General features: G+C 36.4%; 1 protein-coding gene across 2 annotated transcripts in view; it reads left to right on the plus strand.

Annotated features, from left to right (window-relative positions):
- The window catches only part of LOC150076588 (uncharacterized), a 160,480-nt gene that overhangs the window by 107,346 nt on the left and 34,015 nt on the right, over window positions 1–19,119 (plus strand). Inside the window, exons 1-3 of one of the 2 annotated variants that reach the window (XM_090387621.1) lie at window positions 2,034–2,112; window positions 2,287–2,311; window positions 17,114–17,186. In XM_090387621.1, the coding sequence (XP_090243747.1) occupies window positions 2,309–2,311; window positions 17,114–17,186 (76 nt within the window). In that variant the 5' untranslated portion in view covers window positions 2,034–2,112; window positions 2,287–2,308. Of the gene's footprint in view, window positions 1–2,033; window positions 2,113–2,286; window positions 2,312–17,113; window positions 17,187–19,119 lie in introns of those variants that run through there. The other variant, XM_090387622.1, reaches the window with a different exon arrangement.

Consider the following 19,119-nt stretch of genomic DNA (forward strand, 5'->3'; position numbering starts at 1 on the left):
TTAGTAGGCTAGAAGTAGGGACGTTTTCTCCCACAAATAGCGTGAAATTCTTGAGTATCCTGACGTACAATCAGTGTGTCCATTATTAATACCACAAAACCTTTAAGAGCTTTATGAGGAATAAAATTAGATTCGTAAAAAATACACAATAAAGAAATCATCAGGAAATACCTTGCAACTTATACTACAGCAATATGTTATCATATGCTATTGAAGTTTGGTCTGTTGCTGCACTCAACATACTCAAAATCTATGGGGTCTGGAACTATGGATGCTGCAGTGGGCCAACGAATGGTCTTGCCAGACCTACACCGCATCCAAGATTACACTATGATTCAACCTTGGGTACACGCCCACAGTCCACCGAGCCCATGTGCTGAAAATAAAAATAAATTTCTTCTTCTGTGCTCGTCCAAATATGATCATTTAAACATTTGGAACACGATGGGGTGGAGTTTGCCAGGAAGAGAAAGACACCTTCGCAGCATCTCATCCTTGCTCTCAATGCTCCAGAGGTTACATAGCTTCGATAGACACCCCTCAAATGTGACTCTTGACACATTCAACCCGATGAACATCGACCTGGATCTATGGTTGACTGATAAGTCCTATTGCGACACCCTTTTGGACTTGTATAAAGTATAGCTGTGTCTTAGCATGAATATGTAATTTGATGTTGTGATTAATAGTATTTTATTTACTATCATTTTTATTTCATTTATCATATTTTTGCTTTTACCTTTCGTAATTTATTTATTTATTTTATTGGCAGATTATTCTTTGGAAAATTAATGTAACTAGACACCTTTCTGACTACGTCATATGATGGAAGGTGATGAATGTAGCGTAATTTTGTATTTATATTTTGTTCATTTGTAGACACGATTCACTGTAAGATTCCTTTAGTCATCTCTGTACCCAATAATGATTATATCCAATCAGTGTTGAATACTTAAGTTACGTAGTTATATAATAAATATCAACAAATTTAATTCTGGTTATTATCACTAACTCGATTTCTCATCAAAGATATGTCTTTGTAGTAATAGCCTACAATAGTACGCTCTTACTACATGTAATAGCATACTGACCAGGAGATGGCCCTGGCTTGAATTTTTTCCTGGTCCAGCATTTTAATACACAGGACACCACTCATGAAACCGAAGGAATGCATTGTACGTTATAATTATGTTGCTTCCTTCCTAATTTACAATATCTGCTAAATATAATTTTCTCTCAAAAGGACACATTACGCAAAATCACTTTCGTTGGGTTTATTCTACTTTAGCTCGGATTTTCATTAAAATCCGTAGTTTTGATTTCAAGAACTTATCAACAAAACGTTAACAGATTTCAGTAAAATATAAAAGCTGTACAGGTAAAGCTACACAGACCTAATAAGACTATTAATTTAAAGGAAATCACTTCGCTGAATTATTGGGAAAAATGTAGAAAACTTTAACTTATAGGGACAAAATGAAATGAACCAAAAACAATGAATTTGGACCAAATGAAAGGAAGAACCAAACACGATACACAAAAATAAGAATTTCCCTTTTTTTGTTGGGCGAACAATCTTTGTATTTAAGAGAGAGAGAGCACGGCAAATTCTTATTCAAAAATAATACGCCTCCTTAAATTTTTGAAAGGATATTTTTTTTTTTTTTTTTGCATTTCTTAAAACTAAATCCAGCTTTATAAAGTTCAGAAAAATTTTTACGCATGTGGCAGGTCAGGTAAATAAAAAAAAGTTGGTGGCCCCACGTATAATTTTTCGTCTTTAATATTACGGCAGTTAACGTGTTGAATTCAGAAATTTTTAAACTCAGACATTGTAGCATCTGTTACTTTTGCAATCACTAAGAGCAGGTGTATGAATACACTAAAAGTGTATAGGCACACCTGTCCATCTTCGCAAGAGATCAGCACATCTGCTTCCTTGGGAAGTGACGTTTCGGGTTTTTCCCCCGTTCCCTGAATTGATAATATGTGTTCGTTATGCATTACGAAATAACATAACACAATACTGCTGAAAGGGGCTGTTCGGCTTTGGAAGTATGTTGCGCAGATGCAAAACTTAGCCGTTTATTGGAATATTATTTTGGTATTTGAAAAATCAGAACTTTCACAATAATAATTATTTGAATGAAGGAAAATTTAGCAATGCTTATATTTGCATGGTACACGGACTGAACTGTAGTATTATAACAGCTCTTACTTCTGTGCCACATTACGTTATTACACAAAAATAGCAGGCCTGGGAAAACCACTCTAGAATAACTCCCTCCGTTGAAGAAAAAAAAGATTAATGGTAAGAAATTCGTCTTTTGACATTTATCCATAGCATAAAGTATTAATATTAATGTATAGTATTACTATATTTTACCATAAAGCAATATGGGCATTCTTAACTATCAGTATTTTGATAAGACTATGAAGACAAATTCATTGTGTGGTGTGCCAATTTGATCTGGAGCCATTCCCGATGAATACTAGTTTCTCTTTTTCAATCAATGTGAAACATTCGAACTTTTATAGAAGACTGGCTTAAGCTCTTTCTTTAAGTAAATATCATAAAACAGAAACCCTGCGATTTTGAAAATTTTATATATTTTACTGTAAAAGCTCGTAATCCGATAAATCCTAGGATATGCCTATTCACTTCGACAAAAGCCCGAAATGTTTAGTTTATTTTGAACTGATACGGTAAACCTAAGGATTTATCAATTCGCGTTGGCAAACCCGAAATATCAGCACATTTTGCTTTATTTCAGACTTTTATCACTCTGATGCGGTATTTAATAGTTCGAGTTGGTAAAAGCTCGTTTGATAATTGAATTTCTGAATTTCTTTTCCATTGTCTTACTGCAACGAATATAGCGAATATTTGACAACCGCATTTGTTTTCTCTGAAGTATAAAGTAGTGAGTAATACATTTCGCATATCCGATTCGGAATTACTTTAAACAGAATCCTCTTAAATAGGATCCACCTTGGGATGAAAATCTCTTTTACAGTAATAACTGTCTATGACCCTGACCAACTGTTGCTGTCTGCTGTGCAGTAATATGGTAGAATACAGTAACAATTCTGTAAGTGGAGCGAGTACTGGTATTATTAATCTGAACGTGATGACTTGGACTAAGTGACCACGACGAAAAACATACACGTTTTCTCACACCTCATGGTGAATTGATTGTTGTTGTTATTTGGTTTTTAGGAGCATTAGCAACTAAGGCCATATTGCTCTGGGGATATGCGGTGGTCATTCCCTGACCTTTCCGCATCCTCCGTATTTGATGGTCACGGGCTCGAACCACGGTCTAATCAAGAAGCGTCTTCTACGCACCGCTGCTCCTTCCCACCTGGCTACGGAGGCGCCTGGTTAATTGATAACCGCATCAATCCTAGCGAACGTGATAGCCAGATGTAATGGATGCGGCAGGCAACTTAAAGTGGACTTATTTTTATTGATCAGTGATAAAGAACACAGAATTGTGATTATTTATTTATTTTCATGTGAATATGAAGCACTTTTGTAAGAGCGAAAATTTATTTAGATTGTACTTTTCGGTACTGCCCGAAATAATTCTTGCAGTTTTTTACACTACACATAATTGAACACGGTCTTTATGTTAAATTCGTTACCAGACAAAACAGAAGCAATGTATAAAACAGCGCTTACTCTGTTGAGTGAAATGTGTCAAAAATTTAACTTGGAATATTCCTCAAAATTTGTGGTTTTAGGCTTTGAAATGACCATCTACAATGCTGTATTTACCTCCTGTCCAAATGCAGCAATAATGAATTGCAAATTTCATCTGGGACAAGCATAGTTTAGGCCAATCTAATATTTATGTCTGGCACATGAACATAGAAATAAAGATAGTCAAGCTGGTAAATGGATGCGCAGTTTGTTTGGTTTATTCTTGTTTATATTCCGGCAAGACGACATGGTCAGTGGAGTTTACAATAGATCATCAATACAAATGTTAATCGTATTTAGCAGCCACGGGGTTGAACCTACGGTCCACTCAAAGAGCGCATGCTACTGCCATCACGCTCCTGACCACTTGACTACGTTACCTTTACTATACCTCCACTTGACTGTCTTCAGAAGGGTTCCACAGGGTGGCGTTTTGTCAGCAGCACTGTTCGCAGCAGCTTTGGAACCTCTGCTAGCAAATTTCCAAAACATGACATCGTATGTCGACGATCTGAAACTTTTCATTCTTTCGGATTAGCCCGAGCAAGCGCTCTCTATCCAAACAGCTGCAGCAAAACAAATCTCCGAGATAAGCACCTTTCTTCAATATATTGGTCTTGAACTAAATGCCGAAAAATCTGCCCGGATGACGTTTACAAAAATGATAAGTGGACATCAATTTAAACTTGTCAACTCTCACAAAGACCTAGGTTTGGTCTGTGATACGAACCTGTCTTTTTAAGAGCATTTCAAGGAAGCTAGAAACAAATTCTTCTCAGCCCTTTGGTCAGCTCGACAGGAACTGCTGGATTACAGCGATAGCAAGTTGACAACTAAGTATATCCGATCTTGTGTAGTTCCTGTGGCTCTCTACGCATCAAAAATCTGGTCTTCTGCCCCTCCAACCTACCTGCGGCAGTTCTTTGGGATTGAGTATTGGCTTCTTCGATCCCTCAGTAGGATTTCAGGACATCTCCTTGTTATCCTAGGGGTTACTACATTCACTGCATGGAATGACCCCTTGGAAGCAAATCATCACCACTCACAACATAATTACCCTCTCTAAACTCATTTCCGATAAACTAGACGTTCCCAGTATCGATAGGCTCATCATCCTGCCAAAGAATAACAGAAGAATAAGTATTCGGCAAACATCTGTAATCCGATCTGCCCTCAACCAAATCAGCTCGCTCAGTCATATGTTCCCAGAAAACATGATCGTAATTCTCAACGACTTAAACATGAACCCTGAGGCAATTTGTGTTGACAAGGCTGTGGGGGTGGGGGTTTCTCTTATTATATTTATTATTACTTATTTATATTTTATTCTTAAAAATCCCCACTTTGCATCTGACTTGTTATCTCACAGAAGAATTCCGGTTCTGAGGGAGTTTCTATATTAGAGCACTCCTCCTTTGGGTTTTGCTGTGTGTTCAGAAATGACCAAACTCCATTTTCATTAAGTGAAATACAATCAGTTTATTATACATACTTTCAAATAAAAGATAAGACAAATCATTACACATTATTCACTTCATATATAGGTACAGGGCATGGATCACGTTCCTGGTCATTAGGCTCTCCCATCCATCATCTTCTTCTTACTATAGGCCCACTAACATCTCGTACAATCAGTTTAATTTAACTCTTTCTTAATTACAATTGACATTTATTATTTATTTATTTATATCTTCCTTTTTCATACCTATCTAGCACAATCCTACATTCTTCTTCATGGTTGAAACAATTCTTCTTCTGGAATTATGTCCACTCTACAAACTATTCTATTGTATTCTATTCTCTCCCCAGCACTTTAAAGTTACATGTTAATGAAATATACATGGGATTATTTATTTCTTCATTCCCTCAGGTAAACTTCAGCATATAGCGACTAATTTCTCTACTTCAGTAACATTATACAAATAACATACAACTGTACCTGCTCTATAGGCTAACCCGTCCAAAATTATTACTTTTACTCCATTGATCAATCAGTAAATAAATCATAACTGTAAACCATCCTTCATTAACTATTTCTATGATATTTCCTTACTTATCTATACCTTAACTTAACTCTTAACTGTATGCTTCCCTAAATCTCACTTAATATTTATCTATCTTCCCTGCAGTCCTTTGCAATTACATAGAGGTAAATTCGTTGTTTAACCACTTACTTCTGGGGATTTGGATCTTACCGCTAATACAACGTGTGGCCAGTGACTTTCTGCTCTGCATCGGGTCCTCCATTGGTTTGGGAACGTTCTTCTCCGATTCCGGAATGTTAACTTCTGCCAGGGACACTATTCGCTTCGCCGATCATCCTGGTGTCGTATCCTTCTTTGCTGTGCCGGATCATTCAGTAGGAGTCGCTTCCCATCACTTTATTTCTACAGGACGCTACGGTGTTCTTCTGTTAGCATTATCTCGCTGTCCTCCTTTCAAATATATTTCTCGGTGGACGCTTTCGGACTTCTATGTTCCATCTCGAGAAAGTTCCCCTTTCCGTAACTTATCTACACTTTGTTAAAGCTATCAGAATTTAGTGAACTCACCATAACTGGTTCTACTGGTGGATCGCTTCCGGGGACTGTTTCCTGGGCCTATCTTTCCAAAAAATCACTCTCGAAGAAAACTTTATCATCTCCAAAAAAACTTTATCACATTCCGAAAAACTTTATCATCTCCGAAAAAACTTTATCACGTATCTAAAACATCACTCTCCGAAAAAACTTCATCACCCTTCTAAAATATACCTCTCCGAAAAATACTTCATCACACTTCAAAAAAAGCTTTGTCGCTTTCTGAAAAAACTTAATCACCTCCAAAAAAACCTTATCACATATCTTTTGCGCGCGCTCTTCCCCTTTTATTTCCCAAAATTTAGTAACACCCCTCCTTTCCTCGACCAATCATTTCTATCTGACCGTCGTCATCTCCCTTCTCATTTGCTTATGACACATGACAGGAAGGCCGAGTTCCTTCCGGTGTAGAAAGAACTTCCGTTTCTAGGGAATTCTCGATCCTTCTAGAAATGACCAGAAATTTCGGAGCTCAGAATCCATCCGGAAAACATCTGCGTCCATTTACTTGATTCGTCTCGCATCATTTGTATAAAATGACCACACCTGCTCTGTTTGCAGTAAACAAAAACGCTTACACCTGGTACCCCTATTGTAATCTCTGGAGCACTCCGTCCCTTTTGCCATGCCATCAATTAACTCCCCACTGTTCCGTCTCGTTATCTTCACTTGCTGCTTCAGGTAGTGGGCGCTGATCGTATATTTCTTTCTAATGTTTCTTTTCACGGTGTATTTGCTTGTACATTAAATTTAACCTTCTCTTAAATTAATTCCATTAGCGCGAGACCTACTATCTTAAACAATATTTGTGACTTTAAGTGTTTTCTTGTAAGAGTTTACCATATCACTCTATCTAGCGTTCTATCATAAATTATATAGACATTTAATTTAATTTGTAAGACTTTGTGTCTTACAAGGCCATGAACCCCAAGGCAATTTGTGTTGACAAATTTCATCATCGTACTACGTGGCTTCTGTAATTAAGGATCATCTGTGCTCCTTCTCCTGTTCCAGTCAGCCTACAGCATCCCCGCACTCTTCTTGGACAGATGCTGACTGTATATAGTGAGCGCCCCGCGACCAAGAAGAATGGCACGGGTGCACAGCATCTGTTAGTGTGTGATTTAATAAAGTGATAGAACAATACTATTAACTTTTGTACTAACTTTGTCAGTGCTTGTAATCTGCTAGAAGGTTTCCACATCCACGTTGTGCGGGGTGGGCGGCCAGGATCTCCTGGCCGGCAAAGAGAAACCGGTGCCGTCAAGTACGGCCGAACTGAGGTAGAAAGGGACTACGGTTTCTGGGTTTAACAAGTGAACTAGAGCAGTCAGTGTTTTCTGGCCTGTGAGCATGTCTGAACCTGAAGTGTTAATTATTGATTCCTCTCCACCTGGAATGGAACCTGTTCCTGTCCAGTCTCAGAGAGATGGAGCAAGTTCATCCATTGAGGGTGAAATGGACGTTACAGAAAGTATACAGCGTTCTGGAACCAAGCGAATTCGTGTCGAAAGTGATAATGAGGATGAGGTAGGAGAAGTGTTCAGGGAGATTAAGGTTGTTCGTAAGGAACTTCATGAGTATATGTTTAATGACAGTCACAAAGTGAATAGAGAAGCAGTGAATGCTATTCTGGAATTTTGGGACGTGTTGGAATCGAAGGCTATTGGAATATATGTGGAGAATCAGGTGCTCAAGGCAAGGTTGAAGGAGAATGACTCTACAGTGCAAGTTAAAAAGACATTTGCTGAAGCATTGAAAGTGGTAGGCAAATCGCCAGAAAGAGTGGAAAAGGAAAAACATGTGTTGTTTATAAAGGCTGATTCGGAAAAATTCAAGACAAGTGACGAAGTAAAGACTGAGGTTTTGAAGACAATACGTCCGGAACTGCAGGACATAAAAGCGAGGAACTTTCGGACAATTCGAGATAAGGGAGTGGTGATGGAGTTCGACTCTCGTCACGATATGCAGTGTCTGATTAATTGTCAGAAGGTAAAAGATCAAGGAATGAAGGTGGAAATTCCAAACAAAGCGGGTAGTCAGATTATTATTTATGATGTTGAAGCTGATATAGAAAAGGGGCAATTTCTTGAGCAGCTGTATTCCAAAAATGGATATGAAACAGGAATGGACAAGAAGCAGTTCTTAAAGGATATCACGGTGAGGTCTGTGGCTAAAGTTTTAGACAAAGAAACTAAGAATTGGATATTGGAAGTTCCAGAGAGACTTAGGAAATTCTTGGTGGAGAGGGGACGAGTATATATTAACTGGTGTTCTTATAAAGTGAGGGAGATAATGTTTTTAACCAAGTGTTTTAGATGTCTGGCGTTTGGACATGTTTCACGGTATTGTAAGGCTGGTGTGTCGGCATTGTGCGGGAGAGGGCCATCTTTTTAATGACTGTCCTAAGAAGCGGGATGCACCAACGTGTGTAAATTGTAAGAAGAAAGGTGGGAGCGCTGACCATTCTGTTGGGAGTAAAGAGTGCCCTGAATATTTGAGATATAAAGAACAAGTTAAAAATAAACCAGGAAATTGATAAAAATTTTTTGATTATAATAAATATCAAAAGTTGAAATTGGTGCTGATTAATGGTCAGCACTCTTATCAGGTTGTGTTGCGGCTGGCAATTAGGACAAGAAAAGAGGGTTGTGGCCTGATCCTTGTACAGGGGCCGTACAGGGTAAAAGAGAAGTGGCTATGTTGAGCCATGCGGGCTCCTGGGGAGCCTAGTAATTTACAAGGAATTTTTAGATTTTAATGAAGTGTTTTAAATTAGAAATGTATAATATGATGATGGATGATGTATAATGTTATAAAGGAATTAAAGTTTTAGAGAAATAATTGATGGTGCAGAAGTTGATGTTTTTATGAGAGATATTTTTTGGAGTTTATGGGCGTATATACAATTGATAGTAGAAACCAACCTCCTCGTGGTAGGGGCGGTAACTGTTCCCACAATAGTTAAAATTTTTAGGTGGTGGGAGCAGGCTAAGTGGTCGATTTTAGTTCTTATGATAAGTGGTTGTTTATAAACTTAGTTAATTTTGTTGATGAGCGTTTGCTCGAAAAACAAATTAGTATAATATGATGATGATGTATATAGTGAGCATTTTTGTCGAACATAATCTGTCTTCGCCTTGTATCTTTTATATTACCCAATATAGATTTTGTATTGCTATGTTATGGTTTTGTTTACCCTCCCAGCATTTGATTGCTGTCTAGGGGTGAATGCAAATTTTACTTTATCTGAATTAAATAAAAAATATAAAATAAATAAATTTAGCCACAAGGGGTACACGCAACTAAAATGGCTGATTACAGAAAATGTTACTTTTCCTCTTAAGCATAGGGCAGAAGTACTCTGGGTAATGCAACAAAACATAAAATAAATGCATGTAAAAATTTTATTCCCGATTCAATGCCACATTTGTACGAAATACATCCAAATTTATCCCAGTTCCTTCAAGTTTCGAATAATTTCCAAACTGACACCGACTTAAAGTGAAAAAAAAAAACAAAAAAACACAGTTTTAAAAAATAAGGCTGTTCGATATTATCAGTAAATTTTAAATGAGCAGTTCAGGAAGCCAGTAATCATTAGATTTAAGTTCGTTCAAAATGTATCACATTCACATAAATTTATATAATTTCATAGTATATTTGATTTTTTTATGGTTTATATGTTTTTATGGTTTTTATGTAGATGCACCATCATCTTCCACTTATTTTTAATTAAAATAAGCAAGATGGACCTCGGTGTCACTTAATATAAAACGATATATCCAACTATTCAAATAAACCTGGAGAGTGATAGAATGACACCAGGGGATATTTGTCAATCGGAAAGTCTGAAAACAACAGATAGCTCTGATCTGACTCTGGATAATACCCCGGGTATCTACGAGTTATGAAAATAGCAAAGAGTAGTACAGATTAAGGATAATCTATTTCGTCTCGTATAAAATTTAATTTAATACAATATCTCTGAAATTTTCGCTGACAAATCAAGGACTGTTGCAAATGAACTGTGTCAGCACACAAGAAAAAATCATAGATGTACTTATCCTTCAGGAGCCATATTACTTTAAAAGGAAAATTAGGGGCTATCTTCTAGCTTCTCGCCTAGTACAAACTAATCAAAACGATCCAGGACAGCCATAATCTTAACAATGATCTGGATGTCACTATTATCACAAATCTCTACACGCCATTTGCAATATTTGTAAAATCGCAGTTTATTGTTCACTTTCTATTGACAATGAATAGAATTTAAATACCTTGTTTATGCTATCAGCATCGTTTCATCTACAGTTAAGCAACTCTGGGGACTTAAAATCTAAATCTACGCTCCGGTTTCATGGAAATTCTGAAACCCGTGGGTGCATTCGAAGACTACAACTTTCAAGAGCGATTACTTATATTATTAATCAAGCAACAAAAGCAACCCTTCGTATTCTCAAACTGACTTGATCAATCAACCACTGACGTCACATTAGCTACCGGCTCTGCTGCTTCACTAATTGCTACCTGGGAGGTTATTACCAATTGGACGGTGTTCGATCACAGCGTATATTTAAAATATCTGCTTCTGCTGCCCAGGCTTAACTTCCCTATTATATCTAAATCGTTATTTATTCATTAGAAAAGTAAATTGCAACAGATTTAAGGATGACTCTTTGTGAATTCCCTGCTGCCCATCCCTTAACTGCTCTACTAGATATAAACTGTATTTCACTTCAAAAAAGTAAATTGGGATAGATTTAAGGAAGGCAATGTTCCTGAGTTCCGTGATTGTAACAATGAAGCTCTAAATGGAATATCTGCTTTTGGTATTTGCATTTATGTTCAGAAAGGAAGGCTCTGATGAAAGCTATACGGAAAAAAACCCTGCCATATGTATTATGGGAGGGTTTATGGCAGGCCACCCATGTGTATTATGTCCATAATTGCCTGTGTGCTCTGGTCGCTTTGCTGTACGACAAACTCTGGTTTCTCGTTCAGAGCAAAGTTCTGAACGAGAGCCCATAAAAGTTCCTCACATCACTGACGGAATTGGAATCTGGGCCTTATTCACCCATTGTGGGGAAAACGGCGCTAAGCTACCGCGCAGACCGAAAGCTATATGACAGTCTGCAAGAAGAAAGTTCAAATTTTCGATTCAACTCCTGGCGGACCAAGGACTCACCCGAACGAACCAGAAAACTGCCCAATAACGCCAGATGGACTTTAACGTAGACACAGAACTTGGAGTAATGAAGAAGTTAATCGAATTCTAGACAGATGTCAGCGACTTCAACTTCGACTAAAACTTCTAGACAGATGTCAACCGACTTCAACCTTAAACGGGAATAAGTTAAAACTATCTATTAAAGTAAAATGTGGAAGAAATTTGCATCTCAAACAGGCAAAAGGGAACCGTGGAGCCTCGTTTATAGCTGTCTAGAGATAAGATAATTTTGCAAGCAATAGTATGTGTTGTGTTATTGTGTCGTGCTGGCCTCTTGGCTACCCAGAAGTGGCAATCATCTGGTTGGTTGCTTCTGAGTACACGTCCCTAACCATGGTAAGATAGGTCAATTCTACTATACTACACAGCTGGTCTACGAAGAAACAAGAACCTACACTCACAGGAGAAGTGCGATACTTCTGGGTGGAGGCAAATCCTTGGTGCCCAGGTCAGGACAAAAAGAAAGAGGAAAAGTTATACTTACCCGCACAAAATGTATACGAATTTAAATAATAATATTTAACAGATCATAAAGTGTAATTTACAAAATCTGTATTAAGTTCTTCACTTAATAAATATTAATTGTTAAGAAACATGATATGTAATACAAAAGCTTATTCCAGACCAGATTGTGGAAGAGACAACAATGTTTTAGTTTCATTTCTTAATATAAAACTGGAAAAAAAATTAAAGGAGCCAAAAAGAGTTTAGAAAACATTGAAGGACTTGAAAAATTTACAGTATAAAAATAGGTGATAATAGAGAAATAAACCATGAAGAACATTGGAAAAAGCTGAAAATGCAATAAAACAATCGGCTGAAATGGTTATTGGAACCAAGAAAAAACGAGAAATAGAAAGCTTAGATGACAGAAGAAATATTGGATCTAACAAATGAGAGAAAGACACATAAAAACGTAAACTCCATTAAATATAAAGCAATATAGCCCACCCATTTGATCAAAAAAAAATAAATTGTCAAGGCAAAAGAAGCGTGGCATGAACACGAATATAAGGAAACGGAACTACAGAAAACACACAGTACGAAGGCACTAAACAAAAGAATCAAAGAAATAACTGAAAAACAAATAATGACAGGATGAATAATGAATAAACACAAGGCAAGGTAACAAAGGATATATAGCAGAAAGGAAGATAAGATTATATGGCAGGAATATTTAAAGAATAATATGATGACCAAAGAGATCATCTAGATATAGATAGAAGGGCCAGAAATTATTGAATTATTGAAGATTGAGTAAGATATGCTTTTCAGGACATAAAACAATGAAAGGCAATAGAAACAGATAATATCTCAATAGAATCGGTTAAAAATATAAGTGATTTGGAATAAAGGAATAAGACTCCTCAATAATGTATTTATGAAACAGAGAAAATACCAGAAGAAAAGAATAATTCATTCACAATGCAGATACGAAAAAAAAAAGCCGAAAACACTAACGTGTGCTGGACATAGAACCCTCTGTCTTTTGAGTCGTATAAACAAAATTCTTTTAAAGATCATCCACAACAGAATTTATAGGAAAGCTGAAATGGCGATTGGCAAAGAAAAATTTGGATTCAGACCTGGAATGGAATAGACAAGAGAAGCTATTTTATTATTACCTTAACAGAAAAAGTTATAGAAATGAAAATAATTTTATTCATTTGCTTTTTCGATTATGAAAAATCATTTGGTAGAATTAAACGCGAAAAGTTAATGGAAATCCTCAAAAGAAATGGCCTTGATTCAAAAGGCAGACTTATAAAGATGAAATCAAAAAAGGTGCTAGAGAAGGATATATTTTCTCTCTCTCCCCATTGTACAACACTCACTGAGAAGTAATAGTCCAAGAATCACTGGAAAATAGAAAAGAAGGAATTGTTATAAACGGAACGACAGTCAGCAATTTAAGATATGCAGATGATATGGAGTTAACAGTAATCACAAGCAATCGACCCCCAAAATTTGTTAGAAGCAATAGAAAAACAAAATGAAACCTTTCAATAAATACAAAAAAAAAACAAAACAAATTATGTGTGTAAATAGAGATGAAACTACATTCCAAATAAAATCTAAAAATAACATCTTATAAACAACTGCTGCTATCTTGAAAACCCCTCGCTTCAGACAATGAACAGACCAGAGAAATCGAAATTCGGATTGGATTCGGCAGAGTAAAGAACCCATCCTTCGAAAGAAAACTATGCCTTAAAATAAGACTAAAATTTTTAAAGCGTTACATCTAGCCCATTTTAATGTATGGATGCGAATCAAGCATTTGAAATATGAGATTGAGTGGAGTGATGAAAATCAAAAGGACAATCAAACAGTCCTTCAAATGAGCGGCACCAAAAGGAAACTATCAAACAAAATCTGCAAACTGAAAATAGGCTACTTGTGACCCCATCATAAGAGGTTCAAAATATGAAAAACCTAAATTGATCACAGAAGGGAAAATTTCCAGCAAAAAACAGAGAAAGGAAAGGAAGAAACTGGATGGATGAAAAAAAAAATACTGGACGGACTTTCCACAGAATAAATCATTCATAGAAGTAGAGGACTACTGGTGTCTGATGGTCTCTAACCTCCAAGATGGAGATGATACATGAAGAAGAAGAAGAAGAAAAATATTAAGTTCAATCTAACACAGTTAGCCAATTTAAGTTCCGTTTAACAAATACATTTGTTCTTCAGGTATTCAGTAATTGATTTAAAGGTCAGTTTTCTAAAATGCGCAAGGCTATTTACATAAATGCAATGATGCAGTAAATACTCTATTTATAGAGAAGTTCATTGTGCCAAAAAAAAAACAAAAAAAAAAAAAAACAGTTCCAGGAGCGCTACAAGCAGATCTACAGAATAATTGGAAATCTGGAATTATTGGTCTAGTTATAATAACAGACGAATTAGCAAACTGGCAGGAACAGTAGCAGAAGTAACAGGAGAAACAGCCGCAATTGATGTAAGATTTAAACTTAGTGTTAATCATTTGGCAAACGCATTTCTTGGCAAACTTTCGTAATGCATGAAATAAATTGCAATTTTGGATGTGAGTAGATTCTTGACCAGGCGTATAGATTCTAACAGAAAAAAATTATAAACGGAGAAGAAACAACAAAACTTGGACAGAAACAGTAAATAATATTCTGGACACTTATTCCCAAAAGATGGTATCACTTCTGATTCTGTTATACGCCAACTGAACAGGGTTATGGTCCTCCTACGATTAGAATTGCACCATTTTGAGAGGAAGAAATCCATTTTGCCATCTCAAAAATAAAATTAAACACAAGTCTGCGGGCATGTTTGAAGGGAGAATTTATAATAAAGTTTCAGCAGGTTAAACCTTTTGTCTTATTGTTATTATTTAACAACTGCATACAGGAGGCAATTTCCATATATTGGAAGCCAGCACTTTTAAAATATTCTTTAAGGAAGTAAATCTGAATCTGGATCAAGATTTTACAGGCCAATTGCCTTGTTGAAAATCTGGGAAGTTTTTGGAAAGATTACCGTAGTTTAGAATTACTTCTTTACTTAGGATAACAGTTTGCTTGCAAAAACAATCAGTTCGGATTTAAACCTTGTAGAGGCACTGAAGAAGCTCGCATCGAGCTTGCAAGGCTCGTAATAGGCGCAAACATTCTTTAGTGATCTTCTTTGAGTTTGAAGGTGCTTTCTTCTCGCTTTGGTGAGAAACCGTCCGTGAGCAGCTTAAGCTTGCTCACAGACTGGCAGAGTTCACTGAGAGAATAATCACCGTCGTAAAATAAAATATCGTCTCACGCTCTGTGTTTCGTGAAAGCCTTCAAGGATCAACTACTGTGCCAGCTTGGAACTGAGTACTACATCAGTGGCTACGAAAGGAGTTTGATAGTTATTGCTCGTCAGCATATGCCGACGATTTGCAGAATAATAGAAACTCTTATGCTGAACTGGAAAGAAACGCAAACTAAACTTTATGATGCAGGAACATAAGCTGGATCGAAGATAATACAAAAATCTCAAAGGTAAAAACCAGAATGGTAGTATTCAAAATCTCTCCTTCTCTCTCTCTCTCTCTCTCTCTGAGAAGGGACCCCCCCACGCGCTTGCTAAATACGTTAATAATACGGTGTGTGGCGACTATTATACTTATCGGTTTGACGTTAGACAGTCATCTAACATTCTATCCACGAACATATTTAATGAAAAGTTTAAGTTCATTTCATCAAACTCATGAGGGTATTTAGGAAAGAGTGGGCTCTCAATCATCGGATTATGAATATTTTAGGATTATGAATCATCGGATTATGAATATTTTAGGATTATGAATCATCGGATTATGATTCATAATCCGAAGAGTGGGCTCTCATTCATCGGATTATGAATATCCTTTCAATTGCATCCTACGCCGAAATGATTTTTGAGGGACAAGTTATTAACTTTTCAACGAAAACTAGGATAACTGGAAGGATGTTTTCTGCTAGCTTTAAATCGTGCCTGCAGAATGGGTTCCACTGCTGTTCTTCAAGTAATTTCTGGCTCCATCCTTCTGGACCTCGATCTAGTTTACAGAGGTCTGTGTTTCTATAACAGAAACAATGCGCCAACTGAATTTGATGGTATCACAACAAATACTTCAGCCAATCTAAAGTCAAGGAAGGTACGTTGTGAACAGCTTTTGGTTTGCAGATTGAGAGAGAGAGAGAGAGAGAGAGAGAGAGAGAGAGAGAGAGAGAGATGAGCAGACAATGTTACTCTTCTAATAAGTCAACAAAAAAGGTTCACCCCGAGTGTTTTCTCAAATTATATCTTTTTCAGACAATCAAATTTATTCTTCATCTCTCACTGCTGTTTTTTTTTGGGGGGGGGGGCTCTAGGGAACCGTCTAATTGGAAGCATCTGATGTTTATTTGGTACGGATCAGGAGCACAAATTCATTCAATATCCTATCGCATTCCGATATTTTGAAGGTTACTCCAAAGGTTTATTTACACGACGGGAGTCGCTACTGTAACAACTCAGCCAAATTCAGTAGGATTAATAGAACACTCTGAGCTCACTATCATAGTAAAAAGGGGGAAAAAACGGCATCATTTTATAGCCAAGCTATGTGTGATGTCACAGAGTATCACGGAGGAGTTAAGCTAGCTTTCAGGATCTGCACAACACATACCCGCGTGTTCAATCCTGCAGCAAAAAATAAATGCAGAAATTCACTGAGCAAACAGTAACGTCATCTGGTATTACAATGTCAACTAAATTTTAAATGTTGAGTGGTTTGGTTACTCTTTACCAAGAACTAACAGATCTCGAATAACCTCATGTCATTCCCGATTGTAATTTGATAATAATGTATAATATATTCTTATATATCTGTTGCGGTCCCCCAATTTATCCCCTGTGGACATTTTTTTTTTTAAATGTGCATCTGATTTTGTGGTTCTTAGAATATCCAATATTTATATCATAAATATACAACGCAATAATCAAACTCTCGAGAATGAATATTTCTTAAGGTATTTATCTGATTTATTTCAATGTTTCCAAAAAAACGCTCTTATAGTTCTTTTGCTTGGTTAAAAACGTTTCTTATTTTCACTTCAACTTTAGGCAGCCATGCAGAAATTAGTATGGACGACTGTGACTCTTTGCATTGCTACAATTGATGTAATCCAAGGTGATTGTAAGTAACACAGTTTCTCAAATATTACCAATTTATGGAAGTTATCAAGAAAAATAATGGCAATTATTCTATAGCAATTCGAGATAATGCATATTAATCTGTATTAGTTTCTTAATAAGTTTATTTTTTTCCTGTAATTCTTATTTTAAGACAAGCAGTGCAACTCGGAAAACTCCCCTTTCCAAAAAGTTAAAGAACCACATTAAAAGTGGCGAAATAAGAAGACATGTTTATATAAAATTCTCCTATCAATCACATGATCTGTATCTTTGATAGATACACATTCCCTCCTAAAAGTTTGGAATCGTGTTTCATTTTTCTTAATTTTCAAAGCTTTTATTAAAATGGAACCAACTTTTTTACCAATGTTCATTAAACATTTTCCGTTATGTATGCAATAATATTTAAGACAATTCTAGAGTATTCGAGAATTTTTCAGGAAGGTATAAAAGATTAATAAATATAGTGCAATATTGTAGATGATTCTACAATATTCTAGAAAGTGGGTGTATTTTTTAAATATTATAGAAGATTGTAGATGATTCTAAAGTGTTTTTTAATATAAATTAAGGAGTAAAACCTGCAACTTATAAAATCAAACATCCGTCATTCAGAAAGTGATTATTTTGTGATGAACATAGCAAGAAATAAGGAACTGACTGTTGAAAAATGAAGTACTATTATAACTCTGTATAAAGAAAGTTATTCCATGAGGGGTATTTGCAAAAAAACTGGGTGTTTCATTTAAACTAATACAAACCATCATTCGACGATCCAAGGAGACTGACAGTTTAAAGGACAAACTACGATCAGGATGACCGCGCCTAACAACGAAAACACAGATGAATCCAAATTTGAAATTTTTATGTTGTTTAGTGCATACAGTCAAGAATTCCATTGTGATCTGGGATTGATTGTGTCTTTCTGGAGTGGGTGACATCAGAATTGAAGGAATTTTTAGAAAAATAGGCGATAAAAACATTCTTGAACACAATGTAATATCCTCTGCACTCGGAAATCAGATTTTGTGGAAGAAGTTTTGTATAACAGCAACCCGAAGCACAGCTGTAATAGGTCATTATAGGGAGAAAAATGCAGTTACAGATAAGTGTTTCTCACGGTGTGGAAGGAAAATGATCGTAAGAAAGTGATTGTGTCTGTTCATGGTCAGTTTGTTTGATTTACAAGATAAAATCCCCGGGTTCTCGGGAGTTCGGAGGATGGACTTCTCAACCTTCATCCGAAACGGATTTATTTATTGAAGTTTCAGCTCTGTAAGCCTCATGTGCCGTGAAGCAGCACAAAGGATTGTCTCCTTTGACAGCATTGTACAATAGAGAGGGAATGTTGGATAAACAAAACAAAAAATGCTTTCTCAGCTTTTATGATAACGCGTTACGCATGTGAACGCGATGTGGCGAGACTGTTGTAATCATCATAAGTACGATAAACAGTTTGTCGATTCAATTCACGGCGAATGAAGACTCCGTAAGTCACCTTTGCAGCAGATAGAAACCTTTTCTTAGGTTGGAGTCTGCCAGTTGGTACTGTGGAGTTGGTACATACAATGAAATTTCCGTTTCCTTCAGTTTGGTTAGCATACAAGAATACAATAACATTTTCCATTGTATTCAAAACGACTAATTTCATACAAGTAATAATCTCGCGAAAAGCAGTACAAAAGATAAATAAAATTGAAATTCACCCAAGTGTGGTTCCATTGTGTTCTGCTTTTTACTTTCAGGACGCCTTTTTCATTTACAAGTGCTGAATATTTTCTAAACTGCAGAGTTCCAAATCGACAAGTTATTAGCCCAGTTTTCCCAACATTCTGAGACACTTCCCAACAATTACATCCCATATGAGCGTGCGGTTCGACAAGACGTGATTCAGCAAGACTCAGCCAAATCGTGTAACTTTCCAAAATAAAAGT

Source organism: Mastigoproctus giganteus, chromosome 13 (genome assembly GCF_048544385.1).
Source record: "Mastigoproctus giganteus isolate SK-2022 chromosome 13, ASM4854438v1, whole genome shotgun sequence".
Lineage (NCBI taxonomy): Eukaryota > Metazoa > Arthropoda > Arachnida > Uropygi > Thelyphonidae > Mastigoproctus > Mastigoproctus giganteus.